We start from the raw sequence: 26,190 nt of genomic DNA on the forward strand, positions 1-26,190 counted from the left end.
TTTATGTAATGAGGGTTGGTGGTACAAAAGCTTCACCCCCTCTGTCAGGGAACACAATGGTGCTCAGCAACCCCACCCTACAATAACAAACCCTATGCATGAGTATGATTAGTTTCACTACTAGGGTATTAAGAATTCACATCTCATGTCGGTCTCACTGTAATAGACTTGAATTTCCAATATGGTAGATAAAGTTGTTGTTTAGCAGTAGGCTGTTGTCATGTCCCCGCAGTGCCGATAGTGGTGCTGTGAGGAGACTCCACCGTGGACTGAACTAATACCACAGCAGCTTTTAACGGCTAAAGTGTGCTGTGGGTAAACATCGTTTAAATGTAGTCATTTTATCTCAAATTATTCACGGATAGGAAACGGATCAATTACCAAAACATACCGAATATCGACCCCAATCTGGTAGCTATAGCCGACTGTGTTAGGTAATTCTACAGGCAAATCGAAGCGAATACCCTACTCAGCCTATACCAACGAAAGGTAAGCTTCCCTTTTTGCAGCCATGGGCTTAATTTCTGCGGTATCCCAGCTTTGAGCTAGGAGGACAGGGAGTTATTACTCGAGGCCCCAGTCACACGTATTTGTAGGCCCTGACCTCAGCCTTGCGCTGACATTTATTAACGTTATACATCATAGAGAAGTACAATACCTACACACATCGATTTTCGTACATGGGAAAACACGGACACATTATTCTGTGTTTTCGGTATTAATAATTTAGATAAGGTGACGACTTCGCTGGCTAGCTAGCTACATTGAGCAATGTTTTGTTTTGGAGGCCTGTTTTGGTAGGCCCCTTGCGCCTCTTAACTAGCTCGCTAACATTAACGTTACTTAGCCTTTGTTAGTATCACTCATCAAATCAAAGATGTTTGTGATTACTTTAAATGCTCTTTTATAAAATTAAGGTTTATCCTTGCAGTTTTATCACAAGTGATATGCAAAGTGCCCTATGTAATGAGCAAATGAAAGTAATGTGTCCGTTTCCTGGCTAGAGCCTCTTATCGCTAGCAATGTTTTTAGCTTTGATGTGGCTAACAAGTATGATAGATTAACAGTACTATAACTAGCCAGCTAGGATTATAGCTATCTAATTTTCTAATTTTGATTGGTTATGTCATCGCTGGCTATGAGCTTGAGAGATACGTTTGGATCAGTGCAACTGTTACATTATCTGACAGGTGTTCCGTCACATAAATGGAGCTCAGTATGTTTTTCCCCACGATTGCAAGCTTGCTAGTGCTAGTCGTCTTGCTCGCTAACCAGTTCCTAGGGGTAAGCGCTGGTTTCAGTTGGCTAGCTGCTACGTTACCTACGTTAGCCTGAGCTACTATTGTTTTGGTTTAAGGCTAGTGCATTTATCCTATAAAAAATATGACTTGGCTAACCAAGTCTGTATGTAGGAAAAGGAACAATAGTTTCAGTTAGGAACTTACTGTGTTGTTGGGTTGGTTGTTATAACATTCAAATGTCAGCTACCTGCTTTGCTTACTTGAAGTAAGTTAACGTTAGGAAGAAAATATGACAGCAAGCTTACGTTCTTTTTCAAGGATAACGAAGTTCCTAAGCCTGTTATACGTCGTTATTTTGATGGTTTGTTGCAAAAGATGACATCAATAAAAGCTGTTTGAGTATTTGTTAGTCCTCATGTCAACAATCTATAACGTAAACGTTACTTTCCGATGATTCATTCTTGATTTCCCTCAAACGTCTGGGATCTAGCTAGTAGCCATTGTGAAAGTTCTGTCTGCTTACTTGATATTAGAACGTTTGTTGCCCCCTCTTCAGGTGATAGGGCTGTAACATTGACGGTTGGCTTAGTGTATGTGTAGCTCTGGGGTAAAAATATGAATGCAATGGGTTCCTGCCATAGGTTCTTGCCCCACCTCCTTGTTCGGTTTATCTAGAGTCTCATACGCTTAGTATGGGACCGGTAGTGGGTAAGAGGTATGTTGAAAATTAAACTGGGGTGTAACAAGTGGGCAAGTGGATTTCAAAGAACTGTTGCTACATGTCTCCTCTCACTATCACCAGCCTCATCCACTTCTTCTGGACTATGATAAAGATGCCCATTGCTTTAGTGATTGGTTCGAGCAAGAAAATCAGATTGATGCACATTTCAGGGAAGTCTATGATGGATCAGCAAAACATGATTGATTCTATTTGAAATAGCGATCAAACATTTGATCTCAAATCAACACTCCTGCTCAATGGTGCCGTGTCTACATTTGTGATCTGTCATTGTTAGGGGGGGGGGGGAATGTAGGAAATGCTGACAGGCTGACTTCTCTTCTCATGATGTTAATCCTTTTCTCTGGTCTCCTTCATCAGCTGATGTTCTCAAGGACAAGAGTCACGTGATGTATGAGGGCAAACACATACACTTCTCGGAGGTGGACAATAAGCCATTGTGCTCGTACAGCCCCAAGCTCTGCAAGCAGCGCAGACTCAACGGCTATGCCTTCTGCATCCGGCATGTTCTAGAGGACAAGACCGCTCCCTTCAAGCAATGTGAATATGTGGCTAAGTACAACAGCCAGCGATGCACCAACCCCATCCCCAAATCTGAGGACCGCAGGTGAGAGGCCCCATCCTCCAAACCAACAAGACCAAAGTCAATGTTATTTGGTATACTTTAGCGTAGAAGAGGGTGAGGTCACTGCATTATGTTGTTTGTTACCTTTCTAAGTTTTTTTGTTTCTTTCACAGATACTGTAACAGCCACCTGCAGGTGCTGGGCTTCATCCCCAAGAAGGAGCGCAAGAAGAAGCACGATGCGCTGGAGGAGATGCGCGGGCGGTCGCACCTGGACTCGGTGGCCCTCAATATCACCGTGCCCTCGCTGGCGCTGAAGGCCTCCAACGGGCTGGACGAGTCGCCGCCCTCGCTGCCGTGTTCGCGCCTGCTGCCCCTGCCCGACGGGGAGCACCTGGACCCGTTCGCCTTCTACGAGGAGGACACGGGGCCGGAGGAAGGGACGCCACGCAAGGGCTCCTCAGTCAGGAAGAAGCCGCAGAGCCGGCTGGTGCTCAGCCAGAGACTGCCTCCGCCACCGCCGCCACCACCACCGCTGCCACGCGACACCGACCTCCTCAAGCCTCGCTCTGAGCACTTTAGCCCCTCGGCTGCGCGCCCCGGCCCTCACCCTTCCTCCCCTCTGTGCGCCCAGCTTCCCCTCCAGCACAGCGGACTCCTCCGGCTGCCCAAGCACTCTGGCAGCCTGCCCCCTTACTCCCGCCAGGGCTCGCAGCAGGGTTTATTATGCAAGCCAGCACCACCTCACACTGGCCCCCCACTGCCTCCTGGGCTGGCCCCTGGCGGCGCCGCGCCCAGACCGGGGCAGTCGTCTGGCTCCTCCCTCAGCAGGAAAGGCCTGCTCACTGCCACGCCTTTGCTGTCCGGCACGCTGGACTCTGTGCAGCGCCACCTGGTGGCCATGCGGCCCGCTTCCTTCTCGCCACCCCCGGCCTGCCTGCAGCGGCTCAAGCACTTGGTGCAGCTGTGCTCCAACAGGCAAGAGGAACATGGGGATCTCTTCCCTCATCTAGGTGCGCTGACCTCCAGCTTTCAACACCATACAATTTCACACTTAGCAGAGGCAGGGACACTAACTACCCTAACTGTAGTACATTTTCCACAGAAGTGTAAACGTAGAGTCACTTCCACTTTTAGTACCTTATTGTCATCACTTCCATCATTGGAAGCACATTAATACTGGATTTATTGGTAGGGATGTGCTTTATTACAGTGTAGTTGGCGGGGGGAAAGAGCAGTAGCAGATAATAAGGTCTTCATAGTCTGTTATCTTGTAAGAGAGCCAGAAAAAAGAAATATAAATTGTAGTAGATCCATGCCATTACTTTGGAGGCAGATGGGCCTGGGTAGATGGGTAGTGTAGAATGATGGTGGTGATATTGTTGATTTGCATCATGCACAATCAGTGATTTTATGTAGTAGTACATCATGTTATGCTTATTGGTAAGCTGTAAAGGAAAGACTAGATCATTGTATTTGAAGTAAGATTGTATACTTGAGTCTAGACTTGAATGAGAGGATCGTAAAATATGAGCCTGGGCAATACTGACCACTTTTCCATTGGGTCAGTGGTATGCCACAGAAGCGACCAGTATAGAGCAACTGAGTGCCCACAGCAATGCGCTCCAGTATTCAACACATATCTTGCATTCCTCCTAACCAGATGCATTTGGCCAATGGGTTCATCTGTCAGCACAAGGAAGCTGATGAGAAAATGCGATGGCAGACGTCTATTATTTACATCACAAGACTAGGATGATTTTGATCAAATTCATTGTTACAATGTCAACATACTTAATCAAATACTGACAAAAAGTGCCCATTTTTATGTTTTCAATTTGTTAAATATTTAGCACTCATTTCATTGAAAAGCTACCTTGATAACTAGCCATGCAACTTTGGAGTTCAGATGAACAGAATGTAATTTAGACATTTCTTTTGGGGGTATGATTTTCAGGCAGGTTTGAATATTCGACCATATTATGATTATCACAACACTGCATATTGTAAATAAGTAATTTTATGGGGGGCATGTACTATGCATGTACATTGCAATGACCCATTGAGATCATGTGGAAATGATTTGTCTGATTGCAGATAAATGAATATATCTACTCTCTGTTTTACAGGGTTGGACTGGTCTGAAGACAGTGGGGAGGAGGACTATGAAGACTTTGAAACACTTTCACCTTCCCAATTCTCTGGGAGATCACAGGAAGGATCCATGCAAGACCAGTAAGTTGCAGTGGAGATAGGCAACTGGATGCTGTTTACTTGGCAGTAGGATGAGGAAGTTACAGAACACTCATTGCTAATTGAAATGTATGAAGGATGCAGTGAAACAGAGTTCAGGCTCCATGGCAAAGTTCAGAAGAAGGTCTGTAGTTTATTAAAAGGAGCTGAATAATGCAAAATAATACTCTTTTCATTTCATGTGTAAAGCGGTATGAAGCTGTTCAAGGGGAATAGGTTAGGAATGTACAGTCTTTGTTGTATGTCTGTTGAGGTAAAGCTGGTATGAAGAGAGCTCATCACTAACCCTGTGCTGCCCCCTAGCTCTCTGGAGGACACAAGTAGCTCCAGGAGGGTCCGGCTGGCCCGCCTTTGCGCCCTCCTGCAGGACAAGTACAAACACCTGTGCAGGCAGGAGAGGGCAGCCACACGCCAGAAGAGACACCGATATGCCTTCCGCAAAGCCCTGCTGCACGCGGCTGCCAAGGACCCCGACTGCACGGCGGAGCTCATCCAGGCGCTCTGCAAGATCTCGCGATCCTCCTCAAGGTGAGGCGGCCGGCCAAGGCACAGACCGCTGCTCCGTCCAGACTGTGTCCAGCTTGCTTTTTCTCTCAATATCTTATCCTATCTGGCCCATGTTTTTGTTTGTCTGGGGTGCTGTTTGTTATTGGGGTAGAGTTACATTCTGCTGTGCTTCTCCTCAGTGCAAAGCAGGTGCGACTGGGTGTCCCAGAGACTACTGGGCTCTGCACGGGAAGCACCAAGAGCCAGGCCTGCAGAAACAGAGCCCTGCCCTTCACCCAACACTGCTTCCAACGTATCCTTCAGCCACAACTCTTGCACTCCAGTCGGCTGTGTCATAACACACACTCTTGCATATTGAACACAATGTGAATCTCAGCTGGATACTGAGGCCTGTGATCCAGGAAAGGAAGTGGTAGAGGGTGTAGAATCTGGATGTTGGTATCTCATGTCAGTCACTGAATGGGCCATCTGGTGGCAGTGCTCCGCCAGATGCGGTCACGGTTAGAGGTGTGAATCTTCCCTGATCTCCCGATTCGATTACGATTATCATGTCTTCGATTCGATATCTCAATGCATCATGATGCATCAAATACATTTTTCTATTAAAGCCATATAGGATATTTGACTTTGACTTTGACAGAATGCATTAAGGCCAGCCGTGGCCTACTGGTTAGCGCTTCGGACTTGTAACCGGAGTGTTGCCGGTTCGAACCCCGACCAGTAGGAATGGCTGAAGTGCCCTTGAGCAAGGCACTTAACCCCTCACTGCTCCCCGAGCGCCGCTGTTGTAGCGGGCAGCTCACTGCACCGGGATTAGTGTGTGCTTCACCTCACTGTGTGTTCACTGTGTGCTTCACTAATTCACGGATTGGGATAAATGCAGAGACCAAATTTCCCTCACGGGATCAAAAGAGTATATATACTTACTATACTTTTAATATTTTAATTTCAATATTACTTATGTTTTCATCCAAAAATACAAGTAGTAAGATATAAACAATCTTTTTTATTTAACAAAGTCTGAACACAGCCTACAATCGATTATGGTCGGCCACTGCATCGATGCGGATGCATTGATTATTTTATTAATTTCAACACCTAGTCACGGCGAACCCAAGTGTTTAGCACCTGGTGCCCTCTGTGTTTCCTTTAACGCGCGTGTCTGAAGACATCCTGCTGAACCGCTCCCAGCAGCTCTTCTCCAGCTGCACGGCCAAGTTTGCTGATGGACAGCAGTGCTCCATCCCCGTCTTTGACATCACGCATCAGACCCCGCTGTGCGAGGAACATGCCAAAAAAATGGTGAGTCTCCCTAGAGGAGAAGGTGCCATCTGGAGCTCGTTCAAGAGACCGGAATCCATAAGGGGTTCTTATTCGTAGTTCATTTTAGTTGTGAAAAGCCAATCTGTCTCAGCCTTAGAGTCGATTATTTATTCACTCGGTGAACAAGTCAGTCTTGTACATTGTAGGTAATGTAACAGGACTTGCCGGGTCCTGTGATTTTGTAAACACTGTGCGGTCAAGCAGGTTTTTGACCATCTGTGCGTGTGTCTTGTGGCAGGATAACTTCCTGCGTGGGGATGGCAACAGGAGACTGCAGCAGCAGCAGCAGCAGCATCTGCACCATCAACAGCAGCAGCACCTCCTCCATCAGCACCAGCACCAGCGCAAGCCGCGCAAGAAGACCAAACCGCCGGCGCTCACCAAGAAACACAAGAAGAAGCGGAGGAGAGGGCCGCACCGGCCGCAGAAGCCCATCCCACCCGCGCTGCCCCAGGGCAACCTGGCCATGCCTTCAACTCTGGCTCTGTCCACCAACGCTGCCAGTGTCAGGTCAGACACCCACACGTTTTCCTGGACTCCTCTCTTTTTGACAGTGTGTTCATGGCTTTATCAATGGATTGTAGTGTCTTGCACGGTGGCCTTGCTCAGTGGCCTTGCTCGGTATCCACTGCGGCCGATAAATTGTCCTCAGGATGTGCTCTTATTGTAGTGTTGTCACTGGAGGAAGTTGATCATGTCTGTCCTTGGCAGCAGGAGTCTTTCAACGCCAGAGCTGAGCACGGATGAGCTTCCTGATGACATCACCAATGACATAGCGGACATTCCAAACGACCTTGAACTGAACCAGGAGGATTTCTCGGACGTGTTGCCAAGGCTTCCTGATGACCTGCAGGACTTTGACCTGTTTGAAGGTATGCACTTGACAATATTTGTTAGTTCATATGAGTTTGAAACTTATCTCATGATTATAATTGTACAGTTATTTTGGTGAACAGCAGAGCTTGTGTGTGTGTGTGTGTGTGTGTGTGTGTGTGTGTGTGTGTGTGTGTGTGTGTGTGTGTGTGTGTGTGTGTGTGTGTGTGTGTGTGTGTGTGTGTGTGTGTGTGTGTGTGTGTGTGTGTGTGTGTGTGTGTGTGTGTGTGTGTGTGTGTGTGTGTGTGTGTGTAGGTAAGAATGGGGAGTTGCTGCCCACCACCGAGGAGGCGGAGGAGCTGGTGCGAGCGCTACAGGCCATGGGCTCCTACCCAGACTCGCTGGTGTGCCTCTCCTCCATGGGCGAGCTGGCGTCGGGCGTCCCCTCGGGCAGCATGGGCGACCTGCTCAACGGGCGACTGCCCGCCGAGAACTTCACCAGCCTCGAGCTGGAGGAGAACCTGCTGCACTCGGCCGACGCTCATTTCCCGCCCTCGCCCTCGCCGCCACCGACGCCCGCGTCGCGCCAGGCTCCCGCCCCCGCCACGTCCGCCACCCCCCCGACCACTCCCAGCCTGACCGCCGCCCCCCAGACGCCCAGCGAGCCCCAGAGGACGTTCCCGCGGCCCGCTCCCCACACGCCCCACGCGCTGGCCAAGCCTGACCCGGCCTGCTCCCCACCTTCCGCCGGGCCCTTCAGCAGCAGCGAGCACGTGCCCTCCCCCTACAGCGAGCACATGGCCTCTCCGCACGCCGGCCACTTCCAGGCCGAGTCGCCGCTGCTCCTGGAGGTGCCGCTCAGCGGGGTGCCCGGCCCGCTGCGACCGCCCTGGAACCACCTGCCTCTCTCGCTCGCCGACCCCTCGCCGTACGGCAGCCTGATGGGGCCGGAGGGACACCTGCTGTCCACCTCGCTGTCCACGCCGCCCTCTACCACACACCAGGCGGCCCTGCAGCCCACCGCGGCCCTGTCGGCGCTCCCCCAGGGCGGTCTGACGGGGCTGGGTTCGCCCCCCGCGCCGGCCTCCACCTCCACCGCCGTCTCCTCGTCCCCACCCTCGTCCTCCCCAACGCGGGACCTCCTGGGCTCGCCGCAGGCCAAGCAGCAGCTCCCGCAGTTCAGCGCCGCCTTCGGCCACCAGCTGGCCTCCCACAGCGGCATCCCCAAGGATGTGCAGCCCAGCCACAGCTCCACAGCACCCCCTACAGGCTTCACCATCGCCAGTGCCACGGCTGCAAGTGCCAACAGTGCGACTCCCCCCTTCCCGCACAGTAACTGAGAAGTGGTGGGAGAGCGAGAGTGACAGAAAGAGCGAATGTGGATTGGTGTGTGTGTGTGTGTGTGTGTGTGTGTGTGTGTGTGTGTGTGTGTGTGTGTGTGTGTGTGTGTGTGTGTGTGTGTGTGTGTGTGTGTGTGGTATGTTTGTCTAGTCACTGCACATCAGCTAAGCAGTGGACTCCGTTCACTCAGCAACTCAACTCATCTCAGACTCAAGTCAGAGAAATCAAGCAACATTGTTTCTGCTATTTTATTTGATACATGCCGCAAGAGTGGATCAACGGTGGCCTGTTTGTTAAATGTTTTAATTCAAACCTTGCCATGACTAAAAAACTGCCTCAGCCCCACTGCAGAGTCCACTCGTTGGGGTGCATGTGCAGCCTTGGGTCCTTCTCCTCCAGCTCCTCCAGGGGAGTCGGGTCGGGCGGGTGTCCGTGACCACAGGCAGGACGCACCCCTCAAAGGACCCACAATTCCAGAGGTAGTGACAGAGAGACAGTGCTACAGAATTCAATGACGAAACAACACCTCAATCAGCAGTCTAGTCTTAGTTGTTCCAGTGGAGACCTGTCTCAGAGCTGTAATCATATCCTTCCTCATTTACAAGATCAGCGTATTCCTTTAATCTGCCCTTTATACAGGTGCTCACACACACGCACACACACACACACACACTCTCTTATTCACTCACTCACACTTATTCACTCACTCACTCTCAAACACAATCTCGTGGCTCTACTGACCCCTACAGAAACATGCCAGTATGAATGTCAGGGCCTGCTTCAATTGAAACAGATATAATCCCATCATGAAGGATGTTTCCTGACCAGCTTGACAGACAGCAGAAAATTGCCAAAATTATTTTAAATGGTTGTTTTTTTAAGCTACTGTGTGTGTGTGTGTGTGTGTATATGTATATATATATATATATATATATATATACACATTATATATATTTAATCTTTAACCGGTTTATGCAGAAACTCAGAGTTTTATGTGGATCATAGATGCCTCATCAGTGGCCTAGTAAACACATGGAGGTAAACCTGGTTACTCAAAGCAATAAAACACATTGGCGTACTCACCTCACAGTATTGTGATGTATATCCTAACAGTCTGCATTCTTTCCCTTTGTGCTCCCTGAATTGCTTTCCAGTTGTGGACCAGCATGGTATGGGGAAAAGACATGTTTTCTCATAAAATGTGAAATTAAGGCTGAACTGTTCTTTGTCAGATGTGGTTGTTAAGGTCCACGAGTATTCAAGCCAGAGAGAAAAATGGGTGTCGCAAAGAGACAAAAGTGTGACTACCACAAAAATGATTACAACATTTTTAAATGTATCCAGTTTCACACAGAATCCAGCTTCTTAGTTGGTATCAGGTATACAGGTATCTTTTCACAAATAATGCATGCTGGTATGAAGGGTAGAGTAGGAACAGCTGGGGAGTGTGTCGTGGTGGAAGGGGAACTGGTGCAGTTTGGAAGGAGCAGTTGCAGGTGCTGAAAGGGCTGTTGTATTGGGTCACACAGCATAATTTCTTGCATCAGGACATCAGTGATGCAGCAGTGGGGTGGAGGGCCCTGTCTGACCCCTCACTGCCTTCATGCTCTTAGTTGCCTGGCGCTTTGCACTGGAGAACAAGGAAACCCTTAAACAATTGTCCCGGAATGCTTCTAATTGTATAACAATAAGTTTGTAGTCATTGGTATAGCTTTAGAAACTGAACGATGGGCATATATAGTTAAGTATTATATATTCATAGGTTAGCAGACCGTGGGGTTGGAATGGTGAGGTGCCAGGAGTGGCAGTGGACTGAATATGAGGTTTTAAAAGAAAAACAACAAAAAAATGGATCTTTGTTGTCGTTTGCAAGATACTTAATGGAGCCTGTGTTTTGTGTACTTTTAATGGCTATCAAAGTACTTGTGGTTTGTTATCAGATGATGTTTGTGTACGCCCATTTATTTAATATAATCAATGACTATGATGTATGGCAGTACTTTTGATAGCCATTAAACTCTGGCAAGCAGCCACTTTTGAAAGACTGAATCTTGCATGGGTGCAAAACTACAAGTTTTATTCATTGTGACTTAACTAGGTAGCTTGTGCCCAAAGAGTTGAACAATTGAAACGTGACTAAAGCAGCGACCTCTAGTGCACTGGTTCTTCACACAATTCAGCTGACAGAAGTATACACCATACTTTTATCAATACTACTTGCCTGGAAACACTCAAACACCATTACTGACAGGCAAGCTAAGCAGAAATGAAGGTTTTCCCGCTGTAGAAGAGCCTGTTCAGAGCCTCACATGACGCTGTTTCTCATGCGCTCCATTAACGCATAGCACAGCCCAAATGAATCCCATGTCGCGCCACACTGCACTCCCTCACACGACTTCTGACATTGGAGGTCCAAAAACATGACATGAGCCCACATCCAGAATAGTGGCACCTCTGCTATGTTCATGTCTCGTTTCCCCATGGCTGCCTGTCTCCTCCATACCCATGGCCTGGGGTTCACACAGGATGCCATATGACTTTTGCACCAGAGACCTGATACTGCTGTGTTCACAAAAGCATGAAAAAAGTAGATTAATTGCACATCGAGGGGGAAAACTGACCAACCCTCTTAAAAGAAAGTCTTCAGGGCTCTGTAGGCACTCATAACTGCTTGAAATCTGAGAGATGGCTGACAAATTCCTATACTCATTGAATGTACTGTATTCCTGTTTTTAAAAATGATAGGAGCTAGTCACCTTTGGTTATTGATCCTTGTTTAATTTGTCTAAGGTATTTTTTGTATACAAAAGTTTACATTTTTATGTATATTTTTCTTGTGTACAAAATGATGTAATATGTGTACAAACATTGTATGTAATATCTGTATATAGTGTGATAAAATCTGATGTTTCTTTTTGATGTACAAATAAATCTTGCTGTGAGGAATATGCCACTAGTTTAGCTATGATGTTTTTTAAACACACATTAATATCTAAGAACTGGCTCAAACGCTGTCTAATCCAACTAACACAAAATCCCAGTGCAGCTGATAACAGCTCAACTCCTTAGGCAGTTTTCTTCTTACCAACCAGTTTCCTTAGATGAACTCAGGGAAAGGTTAACTCAGATGGAGTTGATGCCAACATTAAGGATGCAGCCATTACATTGAATGAATTTGACAAATAAAATAGAAGTATATTTTAGGATATAATACAATGTAATTTACAGTATGGAAGTACAAAATCATAGGCTTCTGCAGTTTTTCTCCTCAACAACAGGCACCAATTTTCAGCTGCTATTACTGATTTAAGGCACACTTTTCAAAGTGTAGGTAAAATGCAGCTCCAACAGTCAACAGACTATGCTGGTACATAGTACCAAAACTTTAAGGAATAAAGTAAGCAGACCATATCTTACGAATTTCAGTTCTTTTATTTTTCTTAAATCACTTGAAAGCTTTAACACTCTGGAGTTTGAAAGACAAGAGCAAGGATTATATACAGGAGGACTACAAACCATCAGCCAGGTTACAGAAAATGGAATTCATGATAAGCATCCCATTAACATTAAGTTGAATATCAGATTATATTATCATACAGTATAACACTGCTATTCTTAGTTACAAAAATACTGGATTTACTTTTGATTTGTTCAATATAATATAGCCTACCAGTGCTGAAAATATCCTGACGAGCTGAATAATTTATTGCCTTACTCACAAAAGGTACAGTAGCAATCAGTTAAGACATAAGAACATAATATGCCTCAAGTACCACTCTTTTCTCAAGTCCTTAAAACATTTGACAAAGTGCAACACATTAATAACCGAACTGGACAGTCCCACAAGGTGCAAATAACACGCAAATGTAATCTAGGTGACACGGGAGAGGATTTCAGACATGGCACTTTTTGTCACAAAATAATAATAATGAAAAAAAAAACAAGTAGGATAAAGAGATAAAGGGGATCTCTCCACAAAGAAAAGAGAAATCACTGAATACAGTAGGAATGTAGGAATGAGCATATAAACATATTGTTCACACGTGCCGTTTGTGAGACCAGAAGGCCTCCTTTCAGACCTAATTTGGCGATAACATTTCAAGTTTGACAATATGCCTCACACAAAGAGCCTATTCATACCAACAAAAGCATCTGCTCTGAAACATCTAGCAGATAGAAAACTTCTAAAAAACAGTATGCTATGGCAACTACTATTTACTGCCACTATACCCTGTAAAATAGTAAGTAAAACTGACAAGGACAGCATTAAAAACAACAACAAAAAAACAGGTAGCAAACACAACTTAATTTCGCTAAAATAACGCATTCACTTAAGCATCACCAAACCTTTTTGATCTGTTATTGCTGCATACACATCTTGATGGCTATGGGCTGAGAGCCAGTTGTTGCCGAGGCCTGAAAAGGGGCAAGACTTGGCTCAAATCTGTCGAAGCTTGAAGAGTTGATTCTAATGGCATCCCACTCGGTAGCTGAGATGCTAAGGCAGACATTTTCAGGATATGACCAGCAGTCTCACCACTAACTGCAGTATGCTACAACACATACCTCTAACTCAGCTCTTCAGATTACACATTCATCTGAAAAACCACTCCAAGCAAACTGTGGCAGGCAAAAGTGCACTGTTAAACCAAAACATGGCTTCTTTCTTGCCATCTTTTTCCTAAAGCCTACAGATACTCAAGGTCAATCAAGTGTTTCATGTGTACGTTATTACCTCGGACAGGGAGGCTGTTTTCAGTGCCTTATGTTCATTTGTTTGTCTGTAAGCAGGATGAAACAAAAATTACTGGCCCGATTTTCATGATGGAAAGATGTAGCATTGTCCAAGGAAGAAGCCATTCAATTTTGGAGCAGGTGAAAACCATAGGGAGAATCCATGATCACTTTAGTCAACATTGCATTGAGGTGAGGCTTTTGGCCTTGGCTGAGAGAGCTCTCCGAGTGCCCTTCTATGTTTGTCTGGAAAATGTTTGAATTTCCAAATGTAATTTTTAAAGATTCACACAAAAGGAAACAGAGGTAACCGGCAATTTTACATCTTCAGTTAATTGGGTAGACGTCATTGCACACAGCACAGCTGTACACTTGAAATCATACTCGTATTATCACTATGGCTAGCTTTTCTATAAGGCAATAATTCTCTGGGTGCAATTCAAAACTGCTGGTGCTCTCCTCAACTGTACTACTGTGCTTCTCAGGAAGACTTGTATCTGTTGAGGATGGCGCTGCCCCCGCAGCATGACAAGGATGTGTTCTCCAGACGAAGTGACCTCAGCAGAAGTGTGGTAAACTGAGAGGGGTTACGGAGTTCACACACTCACTCAAAAGTGGCCAAGGACACAGCAAGCGCACCAATGCTAAACCAACTGTCCCATCATCAGGGGTGTGTGGGAGTGTGTGCTCAGTCAGTCTGAAGTGGCTCGGACAGATTGTGATCCTGACTTTCTCCTCTATGCCTTAATTTTACTTTATAATATATATATATATATATATATATATATATATATATATATATATATATATATATATATATATATATATATATATATATAGCATAGGTCACACATGAATATGAATCACAAGATGCAAAGAGCAACACTTAAGCACTAAAAAAACAACCAAAAACTAAAGACTGAGTAGCATTAAAACCAGCTGAGGTACCAATGAACATAAATCACATGAGTCACATAAAGGGCATGGCTCTGCCTGAAATGTACTAAAATTAAACTTTGCAGGGGAAAATCGAAAGAAAAGACAGGAAATTAAATATAAAAGACAAGGCAATCTCAGTTATGGCCATTTATAATTCTACTTAAATAATTAACCCTTTACTATCTACAGCACATGGCCAGTTGTACACAGTGATTCCTTAATGTACCCTCCATTATTTGTCTACACATGTAAAAAGTAGCCTATTTACATATTTTGTACAGCCAGCCAATCAGAGTGGTCAATCTCCAAAATCAGCCAATTCACTGAAAGCAGAATACCTGAGTTTACAAAGAAACAAAATTTGTTGAGCCAGCTATTGTGGTTCCCTCTATATATACCCCCCCCCCACCCCCCACCCCACCCAAACAGTGAATTTAAAGGTAAACACACTCACATCAGGAGTGCCTTACAGCAGGTTGATCTATCCAAAGCCCACAAGGCAGCTTGTCATCACTTCACTCCACCTGGACGCTGGCTTCATGGGAAAACAAACACACAACAAAAGCAAATGACAAGCTCAACGTTCTGCTGCGGGTGAACGAGTCACGAGGGCCTCTCTCCCCTGGGGCTGCTGGTCCAGAACACGTCGTCTGACGGAGCGCTCAGCGGGACGAGGAGGCACCGGCCCTGTGCATAGAGAACCTGCAAGAGAGAGAGAGAAAGAAAGAAAGAAAGAAAAAAAGAACGAAAGAAAGAAAGAAAGAAAGAGAAAGAAAGAGAGAGAGAGAAAAGAGAAAGAGAGAAAGAAAGAGAAAGAAAGAGAGAAAGAAAGAAAGAAAGAAAGAAAGAAAGAAAGAAAGAAAGAAAGAAAGAAAGAAAGAGAGAGAGAGAGAGAGAAAGAAAAAGACAAGGAGAGAAAAAGAGACAAACAAGCAATAACATAATTAACCTACATCACATTCACTAAAAGAAATTGACAACACAAATCAGATGCATTACACTAAATTCTGGAAGGAAGAAATAAAAAGTAATGACAAACTGGAGATATACAGAACCCTGAACAGAAATAACTTTATAGCGACATATTTAAATAACATCAAAGATAGAAGAAAAACATTCTGACAAAATACAGAATCAGTGACCATAGCCTACACATACTGTAGAAAAAGGCGTGATAAACAAGCATGGAATTCATTAATTCAACATATAAAATAATCTCCACAAATGAAATGAAATGAAAATTATATATATATATATATATATATATATATATATATATATATATATATATATATATATAATTAATATAATCCCCCGTGCTGCTCGTGTGCAATTGAAACTCTCCTAAACGCGCATCTCTTCTGTGATTTGCTGGAATAGTTTATGTTTTTATGGGCTAGGTTTGTCCAGGTTGTTTTTGTTGCCGTTTTTGGAGCCTGGGCTGTTCATAGAGATCGCGTTTTTTTACAGTGTATTTAGGACACAGACAGCTAGCGGTTAGTTAGGTGATGTTTGCAGTAAGTGACAAAATGTTTTGGTCTAAAAAACGCACCTTTAAAGGAATGGTTTGGCGTAAGATCAACCTAGGGTCTATTTATGAATGATAACTTTTTAATTCATTTTTTAATTAATCAGAGGAGTTTTGAGATAGACTGTTGTTTGCGTTAGCAACAAAATGGCTTGTTGTAGCCTGTAGTAGCAGGTATGGAGCCACATCAAAATAAATCACTATTTTCAAACCTCTGGCAAGGCTGAAAATTGCTTTATACTCCAGTGGTAGTGTGGAGAGGGTCCCTACAGACAAATCGAAGTATTGTAAACTTTTTTTTAAAAAGAGGTTATATAATAAGGATGGTTTATGAAGTCTGTGTATAACCTTCCTTCCTATATCAGTAGTTTCAAATCAGTGGGTGCACTCGACTTCTTGCAGCGCTGCGTAGATCTAGCTGAACGTGAGGCATGTTTGTATTGTATCGGCCTATCTCAAAACTCCTCCGGTTAACGTCATTTTGCTCAAAAACAAAAGTTTGTCTTTCGCCAAACCATTCCTTTAAACATGCTAGTTACGAGTGGAGAAGAAACACAGGTGTCCCAAGTTTGAGTTTCAAAGTAGCCAGCCATACATGTGTGTGTACTCGCTCGCCTCTCACCTGCGAACCCTCTCCACCAGCTCGGTCACCAGGGAGTCGGAGATGCCAGGGCAGGTGTTCTCGGCCAGCAGGATGGCGTCCTGCAGGGCCTCTAGGGCCTCGGGCTTCCCGTTACTCGCCTGGCCCCTCTCCTTCAGCTGTAAGGAGACGGAGAGGAGAACAGCCTCAAATACCAACAGTAGCGTTACATACCAGGAGAGTGAGTTAGCTTCACAAATATGGACTTAAGAATTAGATGTTTCATTTGTCTGCACAGGATAGAACATGCTGGGATGTGGAGATTGAGACTGCATTTTGTTAACTATAAAACTAAAGTAGTGAAGGTTTGGATTAAAATACATCTACAGACAGATTAGTGAAGACAACAAAAAATAATTATTTACCTCAGCAAATAAAGGAGAGATTATTGTGGACATACTCTGTGACTCTGTGACAGTGATCTGTGAAAAAAACATGAACCACTGAAATGATGTTGGAAGCATTATTTTAAGGTACAAAGAACTCTTTGGTGTTGCTTGAACATGTACAGGAAAACCATTCCAAGGTTTCAGTAATCAAACCCGGGCCGAAAATTGCACCCACATTCACACACATGATCTGGCAGTTCTGCTACTAAGTGCATGATATGATACAACACTGGGTCCAAAATATGCCTCCATCATGACACAGTCTATCCCATAAACCACTTCCTAAAAAAAGATGCGGCTTACACAAATGCGTCCTATTAAAAGCCACCGAGATTACGCTCACATTCACTCTGACCACAGTGACGACTGTTTCTCACTGTTATTAGCACAGTCTCATCACAGAAGGCCAGCAGACAAATTGCATTTTTTCTTTGCTCTTTCGTCTTTGGGTTAATCAGTTTTGGGGGGCTGCTGTAACATACCTGTGTGCATGTGTGTTTAACAGCAAACTGGCACTGCTGATGGCTTTCCATCAGCAAAAAGGTGGAGGACCTGAATGCACTGAAATAACTAAGCATGTCCCAGGAGGTTATTCCCTTACCTTGTTGGTCTCTTGACCATTAAGCTCGGCCATGTCTTTCAGTAGTTGACTGGGATCTTTAATGGTGTTGAAGATCCAGTCATCATCTGCTGAGTCGTTACTGCCAGACTTGTCTTGCTCTCTGGGGAAACCATCATTTCATAGCATACATTTACTAGCACAACAGTGAAAATGCAATTCTCCACAAATGTCAAAATGGCCTCTGTTTCTCTATGCACAAGTCCAGACAGACACAATATAAAAGGATATTTTCCCACAGATAAAAATATCAGGAATTCAAGGATATGCCAAAATCCTAAAATGTCTTGTAACATTTAACATTTTAATCTATTTTCTAATATTTTTACTACATGCAATTGTGTTACAAGACAATTGTTTACATCTTACAGTATTAACTGTCCTCAGCAACAGTATAAGGATTATAATACCGGTTATATACAGGATTATAATATACAAGTTAGGTCCAGTGAACAAATTATTCTTATTCTGATATCTGATTGGACAAGAGTCAATCACTATGCATTTCTTATACTTCTGCAGTGAAATTGCATGATGTTTTTGGGAGGAAATAGACTAAGGGGAATGTGTGAATTAAAATGTAATGATAAGCTATGTGAGTGAAATAAACAAACTCAAAATAAACTAAAGAAAACACAATCTAGTGTCTTCAAACTAAATAGGGTGTCTTAAACTGGACTTACGAATCGGAATCATCTGAGCTGGATTCGTCTCGTGACCGCTCAGCTTTCCACCGCTTGTATTTGTCGATCAGCTCTGTTAGGAATGACGTCTTTTTGGCGTGCCGTATGAATAGCTTATGTTTCAAAAGCTCTTTGGCTGTTGGCCTCTGGGGAGATAATCATTGTGGAGAACAACTTTGAGGCGAGAACAGAACATATTGTTCAACCACTTACAAATAATCAAGAGTGATAGTCATACATCATTAAGTTCGACGGCAAAACGTGCCTTTTTTGGGCAATTTGGTGCTTTCTTGAAAAACTCACAGCAAACGGCTTAGACTACTTGGCACGCTGTGCTCAACTTCAGACAAAGAGGTTACTCACAAAGCTGGGCTCTTTGTTCAGACAGGCTTCTACAAAGTCTTTGAGGGGTTTGCTGTAGTTTCCTTCTAGCGTAGGGGGGTTGGTCTTTGGGATGAGGAACAGCACCTTCATGGGATGCAGCTCAGAGTGGGGAGGCTCTCCTCTGGCCAGCTCAATGGCTGTAATGCCCAGAGACCAGATGTCTGCCTGCAAAACACACATCAATCAAGCACAGCCACAGAATTCAATTCCGTCACCCGGTAAGCATTACAAACTGTTAAAGGGCCACAACAAATCAGTCCCCCCCCCCCCCCACCTAACCCAGCTTTAGAACCTCTCAAAAGCTCCAGCTAATCGTGCCTCTACTGGTGGTTCCAGGAGTCAGCTGCATGCTCCCAATGAGTAAGCCCTATGATGTGGGTTAAAAGAAGCCATGGGGGGCCTGAAATTAGCCCTTCTGCTGCTTTTAGCTCTGCAAAGAGAATCATTCACCCTCTAGCAGCACCAGATGAACTTGGACTCCCTGTCAGCTCGACAGATGGGCTCTTCATCTGAGGGCAAAACGCAACAGAAGCAGCAGCAGCACAAGCATCCGTCTGACCACTGTGGAGTCGTCGACCCCTTCCGACAGCGATGTAGTACATCATGACTCATCTGCTGTGGCAACTCCCAATGAATGCCTTTTCTGATGACCTATCAGACCCAGCCATGAGCTACACACCACCATTATCAGTCACTAAAGAAGCATTTTTTCCGTCATGCAAAAGAGTCCTCAGTACTCAGACCTTTGCCAACCAATCTCTAATATTCCATAAATGAAAAAACGTTCATGAACTCATGAAAAGCCAACTTTACTAGCGGGCAATTCCAGTCATAAAGGTGTCACTCTGCCTTACCTGTGTGTGTGTGTGTGTAGGCATGTATGCTTGTGAGTAAAGGCTTTAAGTCTCACCTTTGAGTCGTACGCTGATTGCTGGATGACCTCAGGTGCCATCCAGAAAGGCGTGCCGACAAAAGTGTTCCTCTTGATCTGCGTATCGGTCAGCTGGCCTGCCACGCCAAAGTCGGCTAACTTCACATCGCCCTGCTCCGACAGCAACACGTTGGCAGCTGAGTGACACCAGACATATGGTTATGAGAGTTGTGAGAATGCAGGGGCAGAGACAAGATGAGGGGAAACAAAGATCTGACTGGATGAGTAACTAAATGAAGGAAAAGGACACGAATAAAGAAATAGCTGAATTTTGCATGACAGCACAGCTGTACTGTCAAAAGCGGAGCGTCTGACAAGTGTACCTTTGATGTCTCGGTGGATCTTCTTCTCTGAGTGCAGGTACTCGAGGCCCTTTAAGATCTCGCGGAGGATGGTGGCAATCTGTGACTCGTCCAGAGCCCCCGGCTCTATCTGGACCAAAGGGATAAGGAACACTTGCATTGATGAACATTTACATACAAGAGGAGCTCCAAATCTCCCACTCCCCCCACAGACACTGTCTCACAATTGTGCAATGACCTTACCAAATCTAATGCTGATCCACCCCCTAAGTACTCCATGATGATCCATAGCTTTGCGTCCTGTAGAAGAAAATACATTTTAGAAGGGGCACTATAAACATGAGTGGGTATACTATACATGACTACATACAAGTGAGTCTCCAGCCAGATGTCCAATTTTTAATTTGTAGGAGATAAAAATAAAACACAAAATATTTATAAGACATCAACCACACCAACCACACAAAATACCATGTGAAAAAAAATCCACTTTCAAAGTCATTTGTTTCCTAGGCAACTGTTATACAACCAGTATTATTGTATTACAGTAAATCATCTCCAAAAATAGCAAGGTAGAGAAGCAATTGTGCCTAAACATCCCCAATCACGTGTCATTTCATGTAATTTCCCAACCTAACCCCATCTCCCTCTCTCACACTCACTTCCTGTCCTATTCAGTTGAAGTCAAAACGCCCCCCCCCCCCACCCCCCAGAAAATAAGAATATATATCTATGTACTTAAAAAAAACATGCTATAATTAGGCCTAGCACATAATATTTTAATTAGAAAGATAGGAGACTGTAACACTGGGTCTATTAATCAACCCTTAGGGACATTTCAGATGAGCTCAGCCAGAACCAGTCAGTTATGTGGGGCACAATTAACACAAGCACTTAACCCAGCTGCCCTCATGGACTAAAGCCATTTCTGCCATCACCTACCCTAGTCTGTCGGAGACAGTGAACTGCATTCTCCCACATGTGCCTCCCACACCTCTCATTACCCGCCACATCCTTCAAGACTGATGCACCATTTCAGCTGTATTTAGACATGTGCTCAAACTCAAACGGTACAGATGGCAAATGAATGATGGAGCAGATGACAGCTTTTTATATTCTTATTTGGTATTTTTAGCCAAAATACAGCAGCTAGGATACATGCCGTCCCCTACCACTGCCACAATCAATGTTGATGGTATGTCAGCAGCAAAGCTTGCTATGCTAAGAGGTCCAATGCAGAAGTTGCTACATCAGCTGATATACTACTGATATGCAATCCAGATATCTGGCACTGACTTGACTTGATCTGAACCAGTTAAAGCGTCAACACAAAACAGGCCAACTGGAGGTTTTATGGGGGTTTTAAGGGGAGAACTGCAAGCAACCATAAACAATTTTAGCAAGAAAAATCCCCATGCCAGACATTGCTCAATAAAGCTGATTTGATTATCACATTTGTTGCAACACTGGAATTTCTGCAGCAGCACTGTCTGGGAGACCTTCATGAGCTGGATCTGGGTGGCAATTCCAGAGAGAACCCAACCAGAGGGGTATGCTCAACGCCTGGGCCTCGCTCGACCTCTCTCTTGCTTGCAACAGATGCTAGAGCCTAACAGAGAGACCCAGCTGGCTAGCCTCCTTCCCACATCACATTCTTCAAGCTTCTGCACTCATATGAGGAGACATTATGATTTTGAAGATCTGTGCTGAGGTCAGATGTTTTTCCTGCAGTTCTCTGCTTATCAGCAGCAGAACTTGAATGATTTAGAGTGCCTTGATTAATTTCTCTACTTGAACACGATCAAGTTTCCCTCAGGCGAAATGATGAAATTATATGTAACGCCAGAAAAATGTTCACATCAACATTTTGTGGTATGACTTACGGGTTCAACTGAGTATTGCAAAACAGAAGCAAACCCTACGCAATGTGATAGCACAGAGGTTGATGTTTCATATCTGGACCCTACTATCTGTGGAAATTTCCTAACAGTTCCAAAAGCAATGCTCTCCTTCCAGTAACCTGTGTCCATGTGTTATGCAGGAGCTATACATTACATTCACATGAAACTCCCCCTGGAAAAGTCCAACTCTTAAGGCGTCACTGGTACTAAGCTTTTCGTTATGGTTCAACCATAATGCCAAGTGGCGGCAGTATGCTGACCTTCAGGTAGGAGCCGTAGTATTTGGTGACAAAGGGGCTGTCGCACTGGCTCAGGACTGTGATCTCTTGCTGAATGTCCTCGATCTCATCCTCTGCCTCTTCCAGGTCGATTATCTTGATGGCTACCACTGACTGAGTGCGCTTGTCGATGCCTTTGAACACCTCCCCAAAAGAGCCCTTTCCAATCTTCTCCAGCTTGGTGAACAGCTCCTCGGGGTCAGTTCTGTGGTTCTGTTGGAAAGAAAGGGTCAGCAGGGTATCAGTGACGGAACGTACTATCCTCACTTCATTTAATATCTGGACATGGTGACCTTACTGAGAGACTGAATTAAATAAATAAAAACTCTCATTTGCTTTGGTTTACTGGAACCTGGTACTCGTACCTGTCAAACTCTGTAGGTGACAAAGTAGAAAAAGCTGCTGGGCAGATTGGCCTACACACTTCTGCCATCTAGATTCCACTGGATATTTTGATTTTCGGTGCCGTTTAAGTAGTATAGTCTATAGTATACTACTTAAACGGCACCGACAATCAAAAAATCCAGTGGAAACTATATGGCAGAAGTGTGTAGGCCAATCTGCCCACCAGCTTTTTCAACTTCGCTACCTACAGATGTTTTACCGGTATGATATTTCGAAACGCCATGTTATTTCTCATAGACAATCCACGCCCGGAAGTTGGATGGATACGGAAGTTACGGAGGCGGGACTTATTCTGGAGAGGTCAATTGCTGACGTGTCAGTGATTTGTCAGATAACTCAAGATTGACAGTAACCCTGACCATGCCCATATAGCTTGTTACATATTTACATTGAAGATACTATAGCTAACTCATCTAGGCCTATCTAATCTTGTCCCAGACAAATCAATAACCAGACACAGCAGCACAAAGACTCATACCATCACAACAATCAAACATTGACAAAACTCTTTTCAATTAAAAGAAACAGACAAAAAGGAGATAAAAAACCATCAACCCGCAACAATCTGAACTATATAGCAATCCACTTCAAATAAAAAAAAAATGCAAAAGCATATTACACATCAGTAGTCAGAAATCAATTCTAGTGAAATGAGTGACATTATCCGTACATTACTGCCTACTGTACTGTGCTCAAAATTAGATTGTGATTAATTATAGTAGGCCTACATTAACAAAAACCTGTCACTTCCAAAAAACCTGCATAGAATCAAGGAGAGTTTCTCCCAGCATGGATCAGTTTCACATTACAATGTTCATTCAATATTAATTTTTTACAAACAAGGAATTCCCCATGAGCCAGTTCATGCAAGTATGAACAGAAGATGAAATTAGTTATTCTGGTCAAGTCTTCAAAATGACTCATCAACATCTCTATATCCCTGACATGAGTATAGCTTAAAGCAACATATCCATCTTGCCAACTAGATACTAACCTGTCTTTCTACATGGAGGTCTGCTCATTTGATTTTACATTTCTAAAGCATTTAAACGTGACAGACCGCAGAGAGGCAGAGGTGAGGACCGACAAGAGGAGAGGAGAGGAAAGGAGAAGAGAAAACTCTGGGCCGAGTGCCCGCTGTGCCACCAAAGCGGTCAGCCAGGTGAAAGACATCATGTTGAGTCAAACCTCCATTGTTGCGAGTGAAGGAAAAGACAACAGGGCTGCTGTGAGTGTAGATTCCACACGCTGGGAACTTGGGCGCCTGTTTCCTCAGTCAGCAGGTTTGCCGCGGCGACTAAAGCTGCCCCCAGCCTCCCTCTCAAAGCCTGTGTTTGATCCTCGCCCAGCTGCACTGTCTGGGTGTGCTAGGGGCTCAGCACATCCAGCTGTGGTGGAAAAACCTTGCCTGCTTGTGATCTCCAACATGAGAACATATCAACATGTTGCCCATTTCACTGAGTTCAACTGTCCAAACCTATAAAATGTAACGGCCCTGGCAGTAAGCACAACTTCAAATAACAAGAACTATTCATCTGCAAGATAAAGAACGACATGACATGCTAAGCTTAGTTTGCAGACTAGAACGCAACTCGACTAATCATCAAAGACAATACCATATCAGATGTAGGCATACCTGTTCCAGTACACACTGTGTAACTTCGAGGATCAAAACCATTGACAGCAAAAAGCTCTACAAGCTTTCTGATATTCAAACAGACTAGGTACCAGCAAGAACAAAACCAGAAGTGACCTCCAAAGGGGGCATAGGCCACTGAAAATAATACAACGCTGTACAGCAAGTTGCCAGGAAAACAATCTCCTTAATGTCATTCATTTTGATGCCTTTCCACCTTTGTTCTTGAGATGTCTACTAAATAGCCTACCTAATCTACTTCAAGTCAAGGCAGATATAAGCCCCAATCAGACATGACTAGCATTAATTTACAAAACAAAATGCTGCACTATTTGCTCATGCTCAGTTTAAATGCTTAATGTTGCCAGAGACTGAGAGTTGAGGCCAGACATACAAATACCCGGCTTGACACCACAAGGAAACATCTGACGTGATGACTTACCTGTATCCCTATCAATCCGCTCTGAGCAGTGGAATGAGCCATCTCGTCTCTGGAAAGCTGCCAAAAGTGCACTGCCAAATCCGAGACCGTTAAAGTCAGACACATCGTTTAACTTCCTTATTGATGGCATTTTGAGACAATCTAATAACTACTGTTACTGGTAGCTGCTACTGATAACAACGCTTTGTAACATTACGTTAGAACGCTAATGTAACTTTAATAACGTTGGAAATTATGGCTTTAGTCAAAATTTAACTCGTGGTCATACTGCACTACAGTCCTTGTATAAGTTCACCTTACAACAATAACGTTTTTTCAGGCGGGCCTTGCACTAATGTAACAGAAAACCCACACCATTTCACGGTAAGGTAAACCTAAAGGCGTCAAAATAAGCGGATATTTTGCGTTCACGTTAACGTTAAGAAAGTTGACTTGCTCACTGCCTAGAATGTTATTAGCTATCAGAAAGATTAATATTTCACAACGTTAAAACGTAAATTGATATTAGAATGATATAGCTTTGGACACAGAGCCTAACCTGCTTAATAATTAACCTTCTACTTGCAATGATCTCTTTCTAATGTCTACTAATGACAAATCAGCTATGTATTCCATTATAACTAGCCCCAGGCTAGACAAGATAACATTTAGCTTGCAAGCTAGATAGCCTGCTAGCTAATGCTGCTTGATGCGATTTCCTCGCTAACGTTACTCGCGTCTGGCCACTGATTTCTCTACCATTTTATTCTCGCCAGTCGAAAGGGCAGCTTTAACATTACTACTTTACCTAGTTGGATATATGTACATATACATTCTTACCCCAATGTAAACGCTATTACCACTTTAATGCTCTGTTATCCTGTCCTCATCACTTTCTCCGAACAACCACCGCCATCTTGAAAGCTGTCACTTTGACATCAAGGCGGAGTCATATTAAATGTTCACTCGAGTTGTAACAGTCGTGGGGAGATTTATGGATTGACTATGCATGCTGACCTGCCCAGATAGCAAATTCATTATGGGCCAAATTTGGCCCAAAACTGGCTTGCAGTTTTGGAGGGATGTACGGCCCATATATGGCCCAAATTAGGCAAGCCAGAATCAAAACAAAAGGAGGCCAAAACTCACCCAAAACCAATTGTGACATTCCAAAATATGGCCATAACCCACCCAAAGAGAGTCCAAAATCTGCCAAATCCAGCCATAAAGTAGCCAAAACTGACCTAAAGTGAGGCCATAATTATGCCAAATGATTGCTTCTACATTGAAACTCCACTTGGAAATCTTTAAATGTAGACCTATTTAATTTTGCAATATGTCTACATTTTAATTAATTTATAATGGGTGGTGTTGCAGTCATCGCCCGCCGCAGGCTACAAGTCTATCCTAAAAACGTCAGTGTTTGAAACAGGTTAGCCTATAGCCTACATAGCCAATATGTTTGAAGTTCACAATGACTTCAACACAATTTTATTGTTGTCTTAATTCAACCAGTGAGTTAGTTTTGAACAGACCACCACATGTGAGACTACCCAACATAGTTCTAGGCCTAACCTACATAGGGATATCTGAGTTACCCAAGTAGTCTGTTTATTTAG

At 44.2% G+C, this 26,190-nt stretch overlaps 2 protein-coding genes across 3 annotated transcripts; one reads left to right on the top strand and one right to left on the bottom strand.

Moving 5' to 3' along the window:
- Positions 1 to 246: 246 nt before the first annotated feature.
- Positions 247 to 11,720, top strand: ino80da (INO80 complex subunit Da). 2 transcript variants are annotated; one of them, XM_076263847.1, is made up of 10 exons: positions 247 to 489; positions 2,341 to 2,587; positions 2,719 to 3,557; positions 4,674 to 4,779; positions 5,101 to 5,325; positions 5,484 to 5,596; positions 6,473 to 6,606; positions 6,866 to 7,137; positions 7,339 to 7,499; positions 7,756 to 11,720. In XM_076263847.1, exons 2-10 carry the CDS (start codon positions 2,370 to 2,372, stop codon positions 8,778 to 8,780), a joined length of 3,093 nt encoding a protein of 1,030 aa, XP_076119962.1. In that variant the 5' UTR covers positions 247 to 489; positions 2,341 to 2,369; the 3' UTR covers positions 8,781 to 11,720. The 2 variants fall into 2 exon arrangements, with proteins under 2 accessions (XP_076119962.1, XP_076119964.1); XM_076263849.1 differs by having other exon boundaries at positions 7,342 to 7,499.
- Positions 11,721 to 14,881: 3,161 nt separating this feature from the next.
- Positions 14,882 to 25,498, bottom strand: stk24a (serine/threonine kinase 24a (STE20 homolog, yeast)). The gene is made up of 12 exons (XM_076263852.1): positions 25,412 to 25,498; positions 24,593 to 24,663; positions 22,092 to 22,322; positions 20,174 to 20,230; positions 19,952 to 20,060; positions 19,608 to 19,765; positions 18,677 to 18,862; positions 18,314 to 18,459; positions 17,613 to 17,733; positions 16,988 to 17,044; positions 16,605 to 16,741; positions 14,882 to 15,156 (listed from the first exon to the last, which is right to left on the bottom strand). Exons 2-12 carry the CDS (start codon positions 24,632 to 24,634, stop codon positions 15,117 to 15,119), a joined length of 1,284 nt encoding a protein of 427 aa, XP_076119967.1. The 5' UTR covers positions 24,635 to 24,663; positions 25,412 to 25,498; the 3' UTR covers positions 14,882 to 15,116.
- Positions 25,499 to 26,190: the final 692 nt, after the last annotated feature.

This window comes from Alosa pseudoharengus, unplaced genomic scaffold (genome assembly GCF_046254945.1).
Source record: "Alosa pseudoharengus isolate Yale_2024_CS ecotype anadromous, Long Island Sound unplaced genomic scaffold, YU_APseudo_1.1 YU_APseudo_1.1_scf_3, whole genome shotgun sequence".
NCBI lineage: Eukaryota > Metazoa > Chordata > Actinopteri > Clupeiformes > Clupeidae > Alosa > Alosa pseudoharengus.

Excerpts from the sequence above, each read along its gene's own strand:
- ino80da (XM_076263847.1), top strand. The coding sequence starts at position 2,370 with ATGTATGAGGGCAAACACATACACTTCTCGGAGGTGGACAATAAGCCA. Across the intron at positions 5,597-6,472 it reads CACCCAACACTGCTTCCAAC|ACATCCTGCTGAACCGCTCC; the intron begins GTATCCTTCAGC and ends GCGTGTCTGAAG. Across the intron at positions 7,138-7,338 it reads ACCAACGCTGCCAGTGTCAG|CAGGAGTCTTTCAACGCCAG; the intron begins GTCAGACACCCA and ends TGTCCTTGGCAG.
- stk24a (XM_076263852.1), bottom strand. The coding sequence starts at position 24,634 with ATGGCTCATTCCACTGCTCAGAGCGGATTGATAGGGATACAG. Across the intron at positions 18,863-19,607 it reads AATCAGCGTACGACTCAAAG|GCAGACATCTGGTCTCTGGG; the intron begins GTGAGACTTAAA and ends TGTGTTTTGCAG. Across the intron at positions 18,460-18,676 it reads TGAACAAAGAGCCCAGCTTT|AGGCCAACAGCCAAAGAGCT; the intron begins GTGAGTAACCTC and ends TTATCTCCCCAG.